Source organism: Zingiber officinale, chromosome 2B, assembly GCF_018446385.1.
Source record: "Zingiber officinale cultivar Zhangliang chromosome 2B, Zo_v1.1, whole genome shotgun sequence".
NCBI lineage: Eukaryota > Viridiplantae > Streptophyta > Magnoliopsida > Zingiberales > Zingiberaceae > Zingiber > Zingiber officinale.
The window spans coordinates 36,439,434-36,460,001 of NC_055989.1; the positions used below are offsets into that span (position 1 = coordinate 36,439,434).

At 37.5% G+C, this 20,568-nt stretch overlaps 1 protein-coding gene across 1 annotated transcript; it reads left to right on the top strand.

The window, feature by feature from the left end:
- The first annotated feature begins 16,279 nt into the window (after positions 1-16,279).
- On the top strand, positions 16,280-19,126 carry LOC122045590 (pentatricopeptide repeat-containing protein At5g02860-like). Its single transcript, XM_042605873.1, has one exon. It carries the CDS (start codon positions 16,303-16,305, stop codon positions 18,790-18,792), a length of 2,490 nt encoding a protein of 829 aa, XP_042461807.1. The 5' UTR covers positions 16,280-16,302; the 3' UTR covers positions 18,793-19,126.
- Positions 19,127-20,568: the final 1,442 nt, after the last annotated feature.

A 20,568-nucleotide genomic window follows, 5' to 3' on the forward strand; every position in this document is an offset into this window, starting at 1 on the left:
ACACCTCCAAATCTGAGGTGAACAGAGGCATCGAAGAAATGGAGATTGCGCCGGAGGGAACACCCAAATCGGTTCCAGAGAATCGGGATGAAGCTGCTGGGACGTCCTTCACCGAGGTTGAAGCTCGGAAGAATGATCGGAGAAGAGAAAGGGGCCGAAATCCGGAGAAAACCGCGCCGGGACGAAGCTACTGTGCAGGGGATCGACGAAGAAGCTGGAACACTGTAGCTTCTCTTTTGAATCAGATCTGGATTTGATCGGACGGTTGGGATCAATTTGGAGCTAAATCAACGGTGAAAGTTTGCCCAAAATCCGATCTGAAGGTATTGATCTTGCTCTAGGGTCTGGATCTACCCTCCCGTAGGTCGGATCGATCAGATCATCACTGGATGGCCTAGATCGGCCCAGTCTTCATTGAACGGCCCAAATTAATTCGGGCTGGATCAATGGATGGATGAACTCAGATCTGGATCAAAACTTCTAGATCTTCATAAATGGCTCAGATCTGCTCCCCATTAAGTTGAATCGGCCAAATCTTCAACGGATCGTCCAGATCTGTCCTATTCTTGATAAACGGCCCATAATGCTCCAAAGCTTGATCTTCTTGTTTGAACTCCGATTCGAGCCCAATTTCGGTCCAAATAGATCCAAATTCAAGATCCTTTGATGCCTACAAAATAAGAATCAAATATTAGCATCAAATAATATAAAAATAAAGTAATTTGCAATTAAGTCCAAAAATACACACAATTCACAAAATGTGATGTAACCATGATTTTAACCTATGAAATCAACATCAAACCATGCATATATGAATCAAAATAATGCAGTAAAATCATGGTTATCACAGGCCACCTTAGAAAGAGGTTATATACCTCCATGGGATATCAAGAGTCACAACTCTTGATCTCCCTCATGAGGTGGCACACATATGTGCTAACCTTGATGATGTGGAACATCATCATTGGCCAACACTATGCCAACTCACAAATGAGGTGGTATTGGTCAAGTCAAACTTGACCTTTCATCTTTCCTTCTCAAGTCAAGTCAAAGTTGACTTCTTCTCTCCCATGGTTGATCAAATCTAACTATTGGTTCAAGTCAATTTTTAATTTAATGAATCTTATTCATTGAATTAAATTGACTCAATGAATCCAAGTCCAAATTAGACTCATTTAACACATGAACCAAATTGAGTCCAACTCAATTAGTTTAATTTGGATTACTCTTAATCCAATTTGGTTCATCACATGAACCTAATCCTCTAGGTATATCAATGAACCTAATCTCCATCTAATTGCCCTTTGTGTGTGACCCTATAGGTTCTTGTAACGTTGGCAATGCTCCTAAACTCATTTAGAAGCATAAGTAATGAGCGATATCTAGCAACACATTATTACTACCCAAGTTACAAGAATGTTGAGATCTAACATTACCTTGTGACTACTAATTGTGACTCTTCACAATATATGACAAGTGTCCTTCTATCCTTGACATCTAGATTGATCAATTTGAGGCATAGACGGTGTCATCCTCTGATCAATCTAAATCTTGAACTCCAAGTAGACTCACTCTAATCAAATGAGCTCAATATCTTATATTTACTCACTTAGGCATGACCATGCACTTACTGGTCTCACTCTATCAAGAATAACGAAGTTACTCCCGTTATATAGGAGGGATAGATCCCATCTACATCACTCACATCCCTCTGCATAATTTGTTACATACCCAGTAATCGGCTTTATAGTCCACCCAGTTACGGGTGACGTTTGACGAAGCCAAAGTATGCAACTCCTTATGTAGGGAACCATGGTGACTTCAGGTCCAAGGACTAATAGTCATACTAATAGTCACATGAGAAAGTATATGACACTCATATAACGATCCATGATACTTTCTCATGGTGGGTCATTTAGTATACATTCTCCAATGCATACCCATGTGTCAACTTGATATCTCTATATCCATGACTTGTGAGATCAAGTCATCGAGTTGACCTACATACTAGTCTCATCGCATTAACATTGTTCCTGAATGTTAATACTTGACTAGGAATGATTAAGAGTAGTGTTCTCTATATCATCTCACTATCGATTCAATCAATCGATTGATATAGGTAAGAACCTTCTACTCAAGGACGCTATTATACTTAGTTATTTGGCACCAATATAAGTAAGTATAATAACCAAAACAAATGTCTTTATATATATAGGAATATGATACAATGAGTCCATACAACAATCATCATATGATTGGCTCTAGGGCTCTAACTAATAACCGGAACCTTCTCCCCTAGTCGAGGCATAATCGCCTGACCGATTGATGATATCTGAGCGTTGACCACCTTGACTTTGACCTCCACCGTGGCAGCTATCTTCCGCGGGGTGGGGCCCCTCATCATCATTGCATCATAAATATTTGTCCTATCAATTCAAGATAATAATTAATGATAAAGGGATTATTAGACAGTAAACTATCCTTGGAACTCCATAGTAGCATGAGGTTGCCGAAAGAAAAAATTGAATACTTCTAGACATGGTTAGGTTTATGATGGCTCAAACTAATTTGTCAATTTTCTATTGGGGATATGTGTTATTAGCTGCAACATATATACTTAATCAAGTACCTTCTAAATCTGTTTCATCCACTCCATATGAACGTTGGACAAGCAGAAAACCAGATTTGAGTAATCTGACACCTTGGGAGTCAGCTGCCTACGTTTACGATAAGACTCACAAATATGAAAAATTATGACCCAGAGATAAGAAGTGTATCTTTATAAGGTATTTTAAGAATTTTAATAGTTATATCTTTATTGGTGAGCAACAAGATGGAGCTATCTCTGAAATAGAGTCAAGAGATGCTACTTTTCTCGAAATTGAGTTCCCAACATGAGGTGAAGTTGATAAGACAATTCCTCTATTTGTGATAGAGGAGGAGGATAATGTTCCTTTATCAATAAATCAAGTATCACGAGAGATGTCTGAATCTAGTCAACCTAGTGGGAGTGATTTACGTATGAATGAGTCAGTTTCTCAACAGTCTAACTTACGAAGAAGTAATCGTCAGATTATTCTTCGGAGAAGGTTTGACATTGAGAATGAGGTATTAATGATTCTCCCAGTTTATGATAAGGAACCTTGAATGGTTGAGAAAACTTTGAGATGATCAGTTAAAGAAGACTAGAAAATTGTAATGGATGAGCAAATGGAGTCTAAGAGAGAAAGAATCAAGTTTAGGATTTAGTCGATCTTCCTCTGGGTTGAAGATGTTAGTGCGGTTAGCACTAACGGTCTAACTCAGGTTTTGATGAATGACAAATCAGGTTAAGTTAGGTTTGTCGTGATCTAACACTCTGACCGAGTGTCCAGGCGAAGTCCAGACAAGTCGACGGGCTGACCGGATGTCTGGCACGAAGTCCAAGCGGGTCTACGGGCTGACCGGATGCTTGGCGAGAAGTCCAGCTAGGTCGACGGGCTGACCGGATAGCTGGCGAGAAGTCCAAGCGGGTCGACGGGCTGACCGAACGCTTGGCGAGAAGTCCAGATCGCTCGAAGGGCTGACCGGACGTCTGGCAGGTGAGTGAAGGTAAGTCACTGGAAGGGAGTAACTGTGATGACGTGTTCCCGGGAAGGGAACATTAGGCGTCGATCCGGCTTAGATCCATTTCGGATATCTAAGTCGAGATCGTGACTAGATTCCGGTCTCGGAAAGACAGAATCTAAGTCATACTTTTTATATTGAACTTATAAACTGTGCTAACACTTTATTTTGCTAGATATACATTATCTAGTTGCCTCGGACTAACCTTATTTTGCAGGAAAGATGTTCCCTGGAAAAAGGTGGTCCGGGCGCCCGAGAGGCAATTTTTATCCTATCGCGTCGTCGCCACGTGGAGCTCGCTGGTTGGACCTGCCACGTCTCACCAGGGCGCCCGGAAGGGATCTGGGGCGCCCCTTGCCTCATATAAAAGGAGGGTCAGGGGTGGAGCTCAAAACAACAACTGACAAGAAGATCTTCTACTGCTTGCTCTGCTGCTCTGCGCTCCTGCTACGCTAACAAAGTTCCGACAACACAATTCTCCTTTTCGATTTATTCCTTTATCTGTATTTCTTTTAGTTTCATTAGCATTTCCTGTACGTAGTTTGTAATAATAAATTTCGAATTGCTAGTGATTGCCCACCGAAAGCACTCAAAGAAGTGCGGGCCTTAGAGTAGGAGTTGACACAGGCTCCGAACTAAGTAAAATTGGTCTGTGTTAGCATTGCTTAATTTTTTCGCTGCGTGTAACTCTTATCGAAGAATTTTTCGTAATCGATATTCACCTCCCCCCCTCTATCGAAACATCACGATCCAACAAGTGGTATTAGAGCAGGTACCGCTCTGATTTGGTGCAACCACCAATCAGGCAAGGGGGTGATTTGCTTTAAATTTTTTTTTCTATTTTCGGCTTTCAGCTTTTCGTATATCTCCAAACTGGTATTATTACCTTTTTGGAGTTTGTTTCGTCGTAATTAAATCTAAATTGGTGCAACACCAATTTAGTTATTTTTATTTAATTCTTCCCGCACTACTAAATCTAAGACTAAGTCTTGGAACATTTCCATTTTTTTTTTTTGTGCAGACTAAAAATATCACAGATCGAGGGCTTCAGCACAGTGCGACCTCCCCTTTTCAACGGGGATGATTTCCAGTACTGGAAGAAGTGGATGGAAGTATATCTAAAGATAGACTTCGATCAATGGCTGAGCGTCACAAGAGCCTACAAAATACCAGTAGACAGCTCCGGGAATCTACTAGATCCTGAAGAATGGACAACAGACTTAAAGAAGAAGGCATCAACAGAGAACAAGGCAATCAACACATTACAGTGCGGATTAACTAGAGAAGAACTAAACCAGGTCGAATCACATAAAAACGCTAAAGAGCTGTGGGACAAACTGATTGAGTTGCATGAAGGAACGAGCGACGCTAAGGTAACAAAACTAAATAGAATATTTAACATAAAAATGCAGGAAGGAGAAATGGCCAGCCAACTCCACGCAAGAATCAAAGATATTCTCAACGGACTCCACGCAATAGGGCACCAAATGGAGAACTGAGACTTAATAAGGTATGCCTTAAATGCTTTTCCACGCAACATCTTGTGGGCATCTATCGTAGATGCCTACAAGATCTCTAAAAATTTATCAAAATTAAAACTAGATGAGCTTTTTTGTGAATTAGAACTGCATGAGCAAACTAACGCCGGGGTCGAGAAAGGTGTAGTTTTATTTGCAGGTTCCTCAAAAGAAAAGAAGAACAAGTTTGAACCGGAAGAAGATTCTGACCAGAACTCTGAAGATGAAGAACACTTGGTGAACCTGGTAAGGAAGATGTTCACCAGGAGGAAAAGAAGCTTCAGCAAGAAGGACCTTCAAAAGATCAATTCTCCAACCGAATCGAGGAGTGTGACGTGCTTCGGATGCAACAAGAAGGGCCACTACAAGAATGAGTGCCCGAGATTGAAGATCGACAAATCGAAGCCGACCAAAAAGAAGGCCCTCAAAGCGACGTGGGATGACTCCTCCTCGGAAGAATCAGAAGTAGAAGATCAGAAGCACCAGAGCCACCTCGTGCTGATGGCCCTCGAAGCAGAGTCGGAAGACGAATCGGAAGACGGGTCCGAACCCGAATCGAGCCACGAGTCCGTACTCGTTTCCGAAGGATCCGAAGAGGTATTCCTAACCTTAAACCAAAATTTTTTTAAAATTATTTCGTGCTTAAATAATAAATTAGTTAAATTAGAAAATGAAAACAAATTGCTCCTCGAGGAAAATCAAATCCTCAAGCAACAAGTTGTAAATAATAAACCAACTCAAGATCTAACACTTGAGGAGGATAATTCATCATTAAAATTAGAAATTGATAATTTAAAAAATATGTTAGAAAAATTTACTACCAGATCAAAAAATTTAGACTTAATTCTAAATAATCAAAAAACATGTTATAATAAAATCGGACTCGGATATAAGTCGAACTCAAATAAAACTTTTAAATCATTAATAACCCAATACAAACCAACAAATAAAGCCTAGGTTCCGAAAGCGTGTTTAAACACGCAAATAGGACCTAACCAATATTATATTCCTAAAGATAAAATATATTACGTAAAGTCAAATAAACCAAATCAAAAACCAGAACATAAACCTAAACCAAAAAATTTAAAATCTAAACATATTAGAACTCAACAAAATTTAAACTATCACCAAGTAAAATATAATTATAAAAGAAATAGACATAAACTGAGAACTAAAAATTAAATTAATGGTCATTAATTCAGGGGGAGACTCCAGAATAGCTGGCACCTCCAAAACTAACCTACCCGGCAGGGTAACCCTAACCAACCTACCCGATAAGGTGATTATGATTAGTTAAAAGGGGTTCAAGTTTAACTTGAAAAATGGTACTGGTGAAATTTTGGATGATAGTACGTTAGGGAAACTTAGTCTATGCATGTCTAGGAAGATATGGCTTCGACTTGGTGCATTTGGCTAAGTGGAACTGACCGAAGCTACCCTTTATGGATCCTAACCAGTTAGACCAAGGTTTTGTACTAAGTCCAGTAGATAAGACTATTTGGAAAACCTCGAAGGCATGGTTACTTTAATGATGTCCAAGTGACTCACCATAGCCCAGAAGTTTATTCAGAGAACGCCTATTTGTTGAACCCAAAGCTAAACCTGAATCTAACACAAGTTAAAAACAAATCCTAAAATTAAACCTAATTCATCTCACAAAATTATAGGATTATCTGATTGAAAACATAGATCGGATTAGATGACTAAGGACATTAACTATTAAACTAAAATTAAATTAAATTAAATTAAATTAAATTAAATTAAATTAAATTAAATTAAATTAAATTAAATTAAATTAAATCAAATCAAATCAAATCAAATCAAATCAAATCAAATCAAATTAAACTAAACTAAACTAAAGTTAAATGAAAATTAAATTAAAGCTTAATTTTTTTTTTAATTTTAAAAATTAAAACTTAAATTTTTTTTAACATAAAAATTTATTTTAAAAATTAAAACATAAAATTTTTTACTTAAAAAATTATTTTAAAAATTAAAACTTAAATTTTTTTTCTTAAAAATTTATCTTAAAAATTTATTTTAAAAATTTATTTTAAAAATTAAAACTTAAAAAAAAATTTCTTAAAAATTTATCTTAAAAATTTATTTTAAAAATTAAAACTTTAAATTTTTTTTCTTAAAAAATTATCTTAAAAATTTATTTTCAAAATTAAAACATAAATTTTTTTTTTAGAAAAATTAAAACTTAAATTTTTTTTAACTTAAAAATTTATTTTAAAACTAAAACTTAAAATTTTAACTTAAAAATTATTTAAAAATTAAACTTAAATTTTTTTTTAAAAAAATTATTTTAAAATTTAAACTTAAATTTTTTTTAAAAAAAATTATTTTAAAATTTAAACTTAAATTTTTTAAAAAACTTATTTTAAAATTTAAAATTAAATTTTTTTAAAAAATTATTTTAAAATTTAAAGTTAAATTTTTTAAATTAAAAAGTATTTTAAAAATTAAACTTAAATTTTTTTTAAACTTAAATTTTTAACTTAAAAATTATTTTAAAAATTAAACTTAAATTTTTTAACTTAAAAATTATTTTGAAAATTAAATTTTTTTTTAAAAAATTATCTTAAAAATTAAACTTAATTTTTTTATTTATTTAAAAATTATTTTAAAATTTAAACTTAAATTTTTAAAGTTAAAAATTATTTTAAAAATTAAACTTAAATATTTTAACTTTAAAATTATTTTAATTAAACTTATTTTTTAAAAAAAATTATTTAAAAATTAAACTTAATTTTTTTTTAACTTTAAAATTTTTATTTTAAAATTAACCTTAAAAAAAAAAAAAAATCAAAATCGGAGTCAAAAACCAGGGGTGGGCGCCCCTGGTATACGGACCCGGGGCGCCTAGAAGGGATCCGGGCGCCCCGCCCCACTTGACCCAGGCGCCCGGAATAGGTCTGGGCGCTCGGAGTCCCCTATATATAGGGGGCAGGGGCGCCCCCTCCACTTGCACCTCCTCCATTCGCTTTCGTCCAAGCTTCTTCCAAGCTTTACTACGAAAGCGTCCAAAAGTAAATTTTTCCTCGTTCTACGGTTAATACGCGGTCGCGAATCAACCGAGGTCGTCAGTTCTAAAAAATATTTTGGCAATGGCTCCTCGGTAAAATTCTTGTCTTCTGTTTAAACTTTTAGAATTTTGTTGTATGTTTGTTTTCTTTAATTAGTATAATTTTGTTTTATAATTTAGGAAATGTTCTAAATCTGGTGCTGGGCCCTCTACTCCCAGTATTGACCCTAGGTTTCCTACTGACGAGCTTAGGATTAAGTTTGAGTCGACCATCTACATGGCCATTAGGACCAAATGTATAGATAGAGCGTTCTTTTTACGCTCTTTCGTTCCAGTTATAGAGGCTATAAACCACTATAACTTGCAGAACCTTGTTGAATGTACTAGCCCAATAAACATAAGTTTGTGTGTCGAATTTTATAACAACTTAGTGAAAGTAGACGACTTTACCTATACTACTAGGGCAGCTGGCACTGATATCACGTTGTCCCCTACTACCATCCGGGACTTTTTGGATGTACGATCATCCACCTGTCCCTTTCAGTGCTATCCTCCCAGGGAGCTACCATTTGGAGATCCCTACTCGCATATTACTCTTGATACGATTTATTCATATTTTTTTGGGGGCAAGTGAGTACCCACTGTGACCCTTCGAGTCCAGGACTACGCCCTTTATAGGGTCTTAGTCTTTTGCATTCTACTACTGAGCACTCGCGATATCGCGATGATGCGCTCATTCCACTCTTTTCTCCTCTATGCCCTGTGTCATAGGTTAGATATTGACATTAGCCTACATATCTTTTCCACCATTATCTACTCGGTCGGATACGTGACTAGTGGGCGAGTTCATATGCCCTACTGTCACATTCTGACAACATATATGTCCTCTTTGGGCATTGATGTCACCAGAGGTGACATCCGCTATATGACCGAGTTTGACGTTATAGGAGCTAGGAACTTTTCCCTAGCTAGTATTCATATAGATGGTGAGGGTATCATGACTTGGCAGAGGGGGGCACAACACCAGCCTGACACAGATGCCCAGCAGGAGGAGGCAGAGCAGGATGAGTTCTTTCTCGCACTGTTTCCTGACGAGGCCGCTCCTGCCCCAGCACCATCTCGAGCCCCACGTCCCGCTCCTCGCACTCTAGCCGATCGAGTATTCGGACTAGAGAGAGCTATGTCGAGCCTCCAACAGGAGTCCTCCGAGTTTCACCGAGACATACGGCGAGAGGTCTCTGACTTACGACGAGAGGTGCGACAGGAGGTCTCCAATCTACGACGAGATGTGTGGCAGGAGATCTCCGACCTTCGACGAGACCTACGAGAGGATGACCGGACCCGACATACTGAGTTGTTGGCACTACTTCGTTCTCTGGGTTCCGGACCACCTCCTTCATCATCTCAGTAGTTATATTTGTTATATAACTCTGTTATGACACTATTACATATCTTATAAGTACATCTTGATCTATTGATTATCACTTCAGATTTGATTGATTCTGCTTTAATTTAATAGACTAGGATTTTCTAAATTCAAAATTGTTTTAAAAATGACTGTTTTAAATTCTAGGTTAAAATTGTTTTACCTTTTAAAATTTTCCTACTTTTAGAATTTCAAAACAATTTTAGCCTTAGACTAGAAAAATCCCCTTAGAAATTATGTTCCCCTAGGACTAGTATTTGAGCATCTCACCAACACTCTAGGTTTACCTTGCTTGTGATTGACAAACATAGAAAGGGGTGAGATGTATAGGCCAATTTCCTGGACTTAAGATGTTTATGCCAGTGCATCAATATAAGTCTGGGCGTTAAATACAAAACATACAGTGATCAAGTTAAGTTACTCAGGTTAGTCAAACACTAACTGATTACAATGCACTTAACTTGACTAACCAAGTGAAAGCTGCTATCTTCTGATAGTCAGTAAGTACCTAATTGGTTAGACAACTATTTTAGATGTCAGGTTTAGGGGGAGGATTAAATCAACACTTAACACCAAAATTATTTTCTCCACCTTAAACATAATATCTTTTCTAAATATTTTTTTAGTTTTGAGATTAAATTTCGGTTTTCAAATTTGAAGTTGTTACAAACTTAGTCAGTATTGAAAAATAGATCTTTCAAACTTAGTTTTGAAATCTTTAAATTTGGAAAACTTATGTTTCAAATTTTTTAAAACCAGTTTTTATAAAACTAAGCTTTTAAATTGGATTTTATAAACTAAGTTTTAAAAAAAAAAATTAAATCTTTTGCAAAATTGGTCTTAATTAGTTTTGAAAAGTAGATTTTTTTAACTTAATTTTGAAATTTTTGTTTTGAAAACTCATTGTTCCAAAGTTGAAACCTAGTTTGAAAAATTTAAACCTTGATTTTGAAATTTTGGTCTTGAAAACTTAGGTTTGAAAAATGTTTCAAAGTTGAAACTTATTTTGAAATATCTACACCTTGATCTTGAAACTTTGATTTTGAAAACTTATGTTTGAAAAATATTTCAAAATTTAAACGTATTTTGAAAATTTAAAACTTGATCTTAAAATTTGAAACTTATACACTTATACTTGAAAATTAGCTTTTCAAAATTCTGATTAGAAAATTCTCTTTAAGTTTGTAAATTCATTTCTGAAAATTAAATTAATTTTGCAAAAACTGTCTTTAAAAATTACTCAAAATATACTCATCACTAAGTTATCTTGCTACTTTTTCAAAATTTAGCTATTTTCTAAAAGCTAAAGCTAATGCATTAAACAAATCTTCAAAAATTTAAACTCCCCCAAGTTAACTTGACATCATTCCTTATATTTTAACTTTGTCTATATTCTGTATTTTTGAGTGTTTGAGTTATGTCCTTGTTTGATGAATGCCAAAGGGGGAGGGATAGGTGGTTAAGTTAGAGAAACAAAATGTCAAAGTTAAAAACTAACTTAAACCTTAAAAATCATGCTGGTTTTTACTCGCATATTTTTCACTAACTTAACCAGGTTGTCATTCCATCAAAAAGGGGGAGATTGTTGGTGCGGTTGGCACTAATGGTCTAACTCAGGTTTTGATGAATGACAAATCAGGTTAAGTTAGGTTTGTCGTGATCTAACACTCTGACCAAGTGTGCAGGCGAAGTCCAGACAGTTCGACGGGCTGACCGGATGTTTGGCACGAAGTCCAAGCGGGTCGACGGACTGACCGGACGCCTGGCGAGAAGTCCAGCTAGGTCGATGGGCTGACCAGATAGCTGGAGAGAAGTCCAAGCGGGTCGACGGGTTGACCAGACGCTTGGCGAGAAGTCCAGACGGGTCGAAGGGCTGACCGGACGTCTGGAAGGGAGTGACTGTGAGAATGCGTTCCTGGGAAGGGAACATTAGGCGTCGATCCGGCTTAGATCCATTTCGGATATCTAAGTCGAGATCGTGACTAGATTCTGGTCTCGGAAAGACGGAATCTAAGTCATACTTTTTATATTGAACTTATAAACTGTGCTAATACTTTGTTTTGCAGGATATACATTATTTAGTTGCCTCAGACTAACCTTGTTTTGCAGGAAAGATGTTCCCTGGAAAAAGGTGGTACGGGCACCCGGAGGGGATCCGGACGCCTGGAAGGGATCCGGGCGCTCGGGAGGCAATTTTTATCCTATCACGTCGTCGCCACATGGAGCTCGCTGGTTGGACCTGCCACGTCTCACTAGGGCGCTCGGAAGGGATCCGGGGCGCCCGAGCCTCATATAAAAGGAGGGTCAGGGGTGGAGCTCAAAACAACAACTGACAAGAAGATCTTCTACTGCTTGCTCTGTTGCTCTGCGCTCCTGCGACGCTAACAAAGTTCCGACAACACAATTCTCCTTTTCAATTTATTCCTTTGTCGGTATTTCTTTTAGTTTCATTAGCATTTCCTGTACATAGTTTGTAATAAATTTTGAATTGCTAGTGATTGCCCACCGAAAGCACTCAAAGAAGTGCGGGCCTTGGAGTAGGAGTCGATACAGACTCCGAACCAAGTAAAATTGTTCTGTGTTAGCATTGCTTAATTTTTCGCTGCGTGTAACTCTTATCGAAGAATTTTTCGTAATCGATATTCACCCCCCCTCTATCGAAACATCACGATCCAACAGAAGGGCTATTAAGAATAAGTGAATTCTCAAAATTAAGAGGAAAGTAGATGGATCGATTAATCAATACAAAGCTTTTTTAGTTGCAAAAGGATATATTCAAGTGGAGGATATTGATTTTCAAGAGACATTTTCCTTAGTTGTGAAGTTTGTGTCAATATGTGTCATCCTAGCTATAGTAGCATATTTTGACATAGAATTACATTAGATGAATGTAAAAATGACTTTCCTTAATGGTAATCTTGACGAGAAAATTTATATGGTACAATCAGAATGTTATATTATTAAAGGTCAAGAGAATAAAGTATGTAGACTTGAGAAGTTTATATATGGGCTAAAGCAAGTATCAAGATAATGTAACATAAGATTTAATGAAGTCATTTTGTCTTATGATTTTGAAATTATCAATGAGAATTATTGTATTTACCTAAGAAAGAAAAAATAAAAGTTTGTCATCTTATCATTATATGTTGATGATATGCTAATAGATGACATAAAGTGTGTGATAGAAGTTAAATTATGGGTTTCATCATAATTTGACATAATGGATATTGGAGAAGCTGAGTACATCTTAGGAATGAAGATCATTAGAGATTGATCGAAAAAACTTTTGTGTTTATCTCAAGAGGCTTATATCACTAAGATGCTACAATATTTCAATCTATCAAATTGTAACATTGAACAAACACCTATAGTGAAAGGTACTATTCTGAGTAAAAGTATGTATCTCAAAACTCCTGAAAAAATAGCTAAAATGAAAAAAAAAAAATCATATGTCAATACTATTGGTAGTTTAAAGTACACTATATTGTGTATTCGTCTTAATATAAGCTATATTGTTGGCTTAGTTAGTTATTCCAATCAAACCCAAGATTGATACACTAGAAAGCAATAAAGAGGACATTTATATATCTCAAAGGGATAGTGGATTATTATCGCTGTTTCCAAGGATCAAATATGAGCTTGAGTGACTACACAGATGCAAATTAGGCAAGGGACCTTGATGACAGGAAATCCACATCTAACTATACCTTCTTGCTAAATGATGGTGTTATCTCATGGAATAGAAAGAAACAGGCTTATGTAGTGCTGTCTGAGTATGTAGCTTGTGCAGCAATTGTGAAAGAACAACACGGTAGACTAGGGTCCGGGTACCCAAATCATGCCATGTCAGCAAATGGTTAGATTTGACTAGCAGACTATAAATAGAGCCCTGCTCTCAGTAGTTCAAAACAACACACTTTAGAGCACAAGGTGTGTTCCTAGAAGGCCGGAGTTGGGTGAGAGTTGATGGGCTCGGTGCGTCCGAGAGACGAGGTGCTGCGAAAGAGTATGCGGGCATACAAGAAGGAAGGGCGTGACATTTCCGAGGGATGAGATGCTAGAGTAAAAGACTGCTCAAGGAGAGAAGACCAGAGTTGGATTCGGGTGAACTCAATTATGGAAGGTTAGAGGATTACCCAAGCGACCGGAAAAGGAGGCAGCGATTGGAGAAGGCATCATATAGTTAGCACATGGCTGATCGGTCCGGGCGCCTAGACCAGTTGACTCCGATGCCCATACCATTTAGGCGATGAACAAGATGGTCTAGGCACCTAGACCATTTTGGTGCCGAAAGGGCACCTCGACGTAGTGGATCAACTTTGGATCCACCTCAGCAGTGATCTAGGCGCCCGAAGTGAGTCCGAGCGGCCAGGAGTGGATAAAAAATTGTCTTCGCACTGTTGCAAAGGTCGTTGCATGGAGATAGACTTTGCCACGTTAGGGATGCTCATATAGGGTTTGGGCACCCAGATCATGCTATATCAGCAAACGATTAGATTCGACTAGCAGACTATAAATAGAGCCCTGGTCTCGGTAGTTCAAAACAACACACTTTGTACTTCGAATTTCATTCTACTTTTCATTTTTGAGCTTTATTTTTGTGTACGAGGCTTCTCAGCCTCTAACGTTTGGCTTGAGAAGGAGATCTTCATAGTGAGCCTACTTTCATTGGAGTAGCAATTTTCTGATTGCAAACTAAGTAAATTATTTGTTTCATACTCTTCTTATTTCTATTATCTTTTTATTAAGTATGTAATTGTTTAAGCCTAATAGTTTTAGAAAGGTGTGAGTTTTCTTTGTATGGAAATTCATCCTCTTCTTGTCTACTGTAAGGGACCTACATAGTTAATCTTAATCTTACCCTAAGTGACTATTTAGCTGTCTACTTGAAATTCTGATTAGTGTCAACTACTTTAGCATGTTTCCTATTGGCTATAGGTGATTTGGTCTATGGAACATAATTAGGAAAACAAATGATTATAATGAATAGATTCTAGCTAAAAAGAAAGATTAAAATTGATTACATCTTTGACATTTATTCACTAGTACTAGTTGTATTTTTTGGACGAGTACATAAAATGTAATTGTAAATAATTATTTTGATTGGAGATGTTGAACATGCTCTTGATATAATAGTCATTATGAGGTATTAGATATGTTCATAATGATATAAATAATTTAATCTGGGGTAAAGGTAAGATGTTGATGTCTCAAATTCATTTTATAAGAGCAGAAAAGTTAAGTGTAACAACTTTTTTAGCAGTGATTGCTCATTGTACTTGCTATCGCACGAACCATTTTTCCTGACATATGAATTGAATGTTCTTACATGGTCTTTGTGACTATTGGTCTTTAATCTTCATGATCTATGGTTTTTATTCTTCATGATCTTTGTGATCGTTCACCTTTATGGTTTAACTTGGACAAGTGGGAGATGTTGGCGTTACTATGCTAGAAATGACGCTCACCGTAAACCACCTCCAAGAAGTTACTGCTGCGATAGTAATGTAAGGCGATTATTGCCAATAAGTGCACGTTGTAATAGTTACAGCATCCAAGTTATAAAAGAAGAAGATAGGAAGAAGATGAGACGAACGAGATTGTAAAGTTCAATTCAGGATTTGGTTCGTGAAAATTGAAGTGTTTTTAATTTCATACGTGATGAATTTTTCGACGACAAGTCTTCTCCGATTTCTTCTCCAAAGAGCACTATACGTTTTATTCGTTTTGTACAAATTTTCTTACTATCAACAGAGATAACAAACTAAGACACCCAATCTTGTGAAGGTAGATAAGCTCGTCTACTTGTGAAAGTCTTGATTCAAACAGGCTAATGCTTAGTCCTTTCCTTCCCTAAGATTTTAATACACCCCTTCATTTGTTATAATGGGTAGGATCCTGCGTATGTTAATTATTGGAAAAGAATTCATTCTACCTTTAGTTATTTATGCTGTGTTTACTCTAAATTGTGGATGAGGAAGGAAAGATATTTATAATGAAAAATTATAAGAATGGAAGAGAAAAGGTAAAGAAGTGTTTTTTTTCCGTGTTTGTTTACTTTGATAGATGAAGGTGGATAGACGTAGCATAATTTTATAAATTAAAAAGGTACATGTATTATTTTTTGTGTATATGATAGAATTTTATGGGTTAAAAGAGTATATGCATCATTTTTTGATATATGTATAATTTTATAAATGGAAAAAGATATATGTATTATTTTTTTTATCCGTTATTTTTCGTCTGATTTTAAAATGATAAATTTTAATTTTAAAATTATCCGCTAATAAATTATGTTTCTATTCTGTTCTTAAAATTTGAATGAAGTATAAGGTGAATTTTTTAAAATTTTTTTTTTTTAAATTTACTTTTCACTCTTTCAACTAAATTGACTATTAGAGTCGTATGATTTATTTATTTTTACATCATTTATAGATATAGATAGACTATAAAAAAACACCTATCACAAATATAATTATTTTTTATTATAATATATCCTTATAATCCTGTCCCCTCACTATGATCGTAAGGAGTAAATGTCCATGAGATTTATTTGACAGTCGGTTAGAATTTATGCATGCTTTTCACATTTATCTTACGACGGATCCGGATGAGAATTAGATCTTTATTTTAACTTCTACTTTTTTCCCATTTTACCCCTTCAATGTTGACTTCAATCCACTCTAGGTTCTCTCCCCTTCTATTCCATTCCATTCCACTCCATGGCGGATAAGCTATCCCTCTCCGTCCCCGTCCCACTCCGACTGCCCGCCCCTCCGCCTTCCAACCCTAAACCACTCTTCCCCTCTTCCCTTCCTCCTCCCCCGACTTCCCCCCTCACTCCTCTTCTCCATCAACACCTCCTCCATCCCCCAACCCCAAACCCTAACCCCAACCCCTCTACTGCCCTTCGCCACCCTCGCCTCGCCTCCTCCCGCAAACCTCGCCTCGGCAAGTCCCACGATCCCAACCGCGGCCTCCCGTGGTCCGTACACCCGAACTCCTCTCAACGCACCCACCGCATCCTCCACTCCCTCCTCCACTCGCCCTCCCACCCGCCCCCTGACCTCGATGACCTCCTTCGCCCCCTCTCCCCCTCCCTTGATCCAGACTCCCCTCTCCATCCCTTCCTCACTGATCTCCTCGCCCTCATTGAGGGCCTCGACTTCCATCGCCACACCGACACTGCCCTCGCTGTCTTTGACTGGGCTCGCCGTACGCTCGGTGACCGCCGCCTCTTCTCCTTTTCTTTGTCTGGGAGTACTGGTAGCCCCCTGTTCCCTGTCGTCATCTCCATCCTCGGGCGCCAGAACCGCCTCGATGATGCCGCCGCCCTTCTCCAGTGCCTCCGGGAACACGGCTCCTCATCCGACGTCTTCACCTTCACCTCGCTGATAACTGCCTATGCCCGCAAGGCAAGGTACCGGGAAGCGCTAGCTGTTTACACCTACATGCAGGCCGATGGCTGCAAGCCCACCATCGTCACCTACAACGTCGTCCTTAACGTGTACAGCAACCTGTTCGTGCCGTGGTCCAAGGCCACTGCGTTAGTAGATGCCATGATAGACGATGGGATTTCGCCAGATAGGTACACCTATAACACTCTCATCAGCTGCTGCCGTCGTGGGTCTCTATACGAGGAGGCAACCGAGATTGTTAGAGAGATGAAAGCCAAAGGCGTGGCTCCAGATAATGTCACCTACAACGCTCTCCTTGACGTCTATGGGAAGTCACGGAAACATTCAGAGGCATTGGGTGTGCTTCAGGAGATGGAAGCGAATGGATTCTGCCCCAGCATCGTTACCTATAACTCTCTGATCTCTTCATTCGCAAAAGATGGAATCTTGGACAAAGCAATGGATCTCAAGGAGAAGATGGAAGCTAAAGGGATAAAACCTGATGTTTTCACCTACACAACTTTAATTTCTGGGTTTGAGAAAGCCGGTAAGGATGAGCTTGCGTTAAGGATGTTCGAAGAAATGGAGAGCAAGGGCTGCAAGCCAAACTTGTGCACCTTCAATGCTCTAATAAAGATGCATGGTAATCGAGGGAGATTCACGGAGATGATGAGGGTCTTTGAGGAGATGAGATGCAGCAGGTTTAAGCCAGATATTGTAACTTGGAACTCACTGATGGCAGTCTTTGGACAAAATGGCATGGACTCTGAGGTATCTGGAATTTTCAAGGAGATGAAAAAAGCAGGTTTTGTCCCTGAGAGGGACACATACAACACCTTGATCAGTGCTTACAGTCGCTGTGGCTCATTTGACCAAGCTATAGAGATCTATAAAAGGATGGTTGCGGCTGGGATTGGACCTGATCTTTCAACCTACAATGCTATACTAGCTGCACTTGCTCGAGGAGGGCTTTGGGAACAAGCAGAAAAGATGCTTGCAGAGATGAAGGATGGGCGTTGCAAGCCTAATGAACTCACATATTGTTCATTGCTCCATGCTTATGCCAACGGGAAAGCAATAAATCGAATGCGTGCTTTATCAGAAGACATATACTCAAGGAAGATTATTCTGCCAGACAACATACTCTTAAAAACACTGGTTTTGGTAAACAGCAAGAGTCATCTTCTAGTAGAAACAGAGCGAGCTTTTGCAGAGCTGAAGAAGAGAGGATGTTCTCCTGATATCACCACATTGAATGCCATGGTCTCAATCTATGGAAAAAGGCAAATGGTTTCAAAAGTAGATGAGATACTCAAATACATGAGAGCCAGTGGTGTTACCCCAAGTTTGACAACCTACAATAGTTTGATTAACATGTGCAGCAAGCTAGGAGACTGTGAGAGAAGTGAAAAAATTCTTAATGAAATCAAGATGAAAGTTGGACGACCTGATCTTTATTCTTATAACACTGTCATTTATGCTTATGGCAGGCAAGGCCGCATGAAAGATGCATCAAGGATATTCGCACAATTGCAGGCTTCTGGTCTGAGGCCTGACATTGTAACTTACAATACCTTTGTTACAAGTTATGTAGCCAACTCAATGTTTGTAGAAGCTATTGATCTAGTTCGTTACATGATGAAGAGTGATTGCAAACCAAACGGGAATACCTACAATTCTATTATAGATGGGTACTGCAAGCAGGGTCAGAAAGATGAAGCATGTGCTTTCATATCCAAACTTCAGCAAATTAGTGGAATCTCTAAAGATGAGCAACAGAGGTTATTGGAAAGAATTGCAAAACATACTTCGTAAATCTGGAGGAAATATTGGATTGAATGAAGCAGAGTCAATTTCTCTAATGCTTCAGCATTTTGAAATCAAGATGACCTATCTCAGTTATCTTCAACTTACTAGCTTCTTTATTCGTGGGGAGAATTGTTTGTGTAATTAACCAAGTGCTGTTTTGTTCTATGAAGAATGAATCCTGAATCTAGGGCATTTCCAGTGTTAATACAAAGTCATCCTCTGTAAGCTATATTTCTTACGTCTCTTTATTATTTGAGGCCATTTTTAACACTCCTTACTCCAAGTTTGTATACTGAATGATATGGGTATATTGAAATGTAAACTTTTCACAAACTACCAATTTAGTGTTTTTTCCCTTGTATCTCTATGCTTGATATTTACCCTGATGCTAAAGTAACATAGTATTAAGGTCTTATACTCCATACTGAGATTTCTTAGAATTCTAAGTTGTGATTCATTAAATTGTGTATTGTGGATCAAGGTGAAAACAGATAATGTGTACCCAATTCCTCTAGATGTCAAGGTGTTTTGCTGTAAGAATTAACCAGTGGAACTAAATTCATTAGCTTATAATTGGGTTATTGAGGAAAATTTATAATTGTTAATCTGTTGGCATATGGCTTCTCTAAATTGATAACAATTGCTGTTGTTCATTTATTGTTCCTTTTCTCTATTCATGCTTTTTAATTATGATAACCATTAACCAGTAACTTAGAAGGAGGTAGAGAAAAATAAGAGAGAAGGAAGAGGAATAATGGAGAAGAAAAGGGAGATGATAAATTGCATTATGAAGGATATAGGGATAGCAAAGTGGAAGAGTGGGAGGGTGGAGTAATAGGAAGGGTGATGCAACAGCAGTAATATACTGTGTAATCAAGGAATTTAACCCAGTGTGTTGATGATTTTGTGTCTTAACAGTCAATCTCATAAAATAGGAAAAGAATCTCCAATTTAAAAGTTGCATTATTGCTTGAAATGAAAATGAGAGGTTTCTTTATAGGCCGTACAATAACCAATAACCTAATCTAATTAAGCTCAGGCAAAATTGATTAAGATGGGTAGAAGGTGAAAAAAAAAAGAAACAATAAGCTTATTTTTAAGTAGAAATATAATTATTTTTTTTAACAAAAGGATAAAGGTAAATAGAACTACTGCATCATTCAGCACTAAGTTTACATCAAGATAGCTCAAACAACTAGGTAATTAGTTCAGTTAGCGCATATGGCTAAAAATATTAACTAAAGATTTCACTGATCATAACTAGAAGTTGGCATACCCAAACGAAGTAGATCTGTTGGTATCAATTAGACTGCTTTCTGGTTTTTGCTATTGAACAATTAATCTATTTGTTTTAGACTCTTCTGCTGTTGAAGATCGATACTTTTGTATCTGGCAACAGTTCTGAACAGCCTTGCTTCAATGATAGATGACCAAACATTGATCAAGCAACGACTTGTTTCTGCTCGTTGAATCTATATAATATGCCTTACGCCTTTCTATTGACCAACATTGAGAGGCTGTGTTGAACCATGTTCTGAATAGGCCCTAACTGACATAGAAGTCGTACTATTGTTAAAAAAAAAACACAGACTTCATAATTGCTTCTAGAGATGACTCATTGCACTTCTGATAACCTTACATCCTTGAAGCATGACACGACTTCACACTTCCTACTATGCGATTGTGAGAGGTAGGATGGACTCCATAAACGAGGGTTTAAAACTCGCCTGTCTGTCGTATTCAAACCTTTTGTGATACTGGGTCAGCCGTTAGATTCATTTG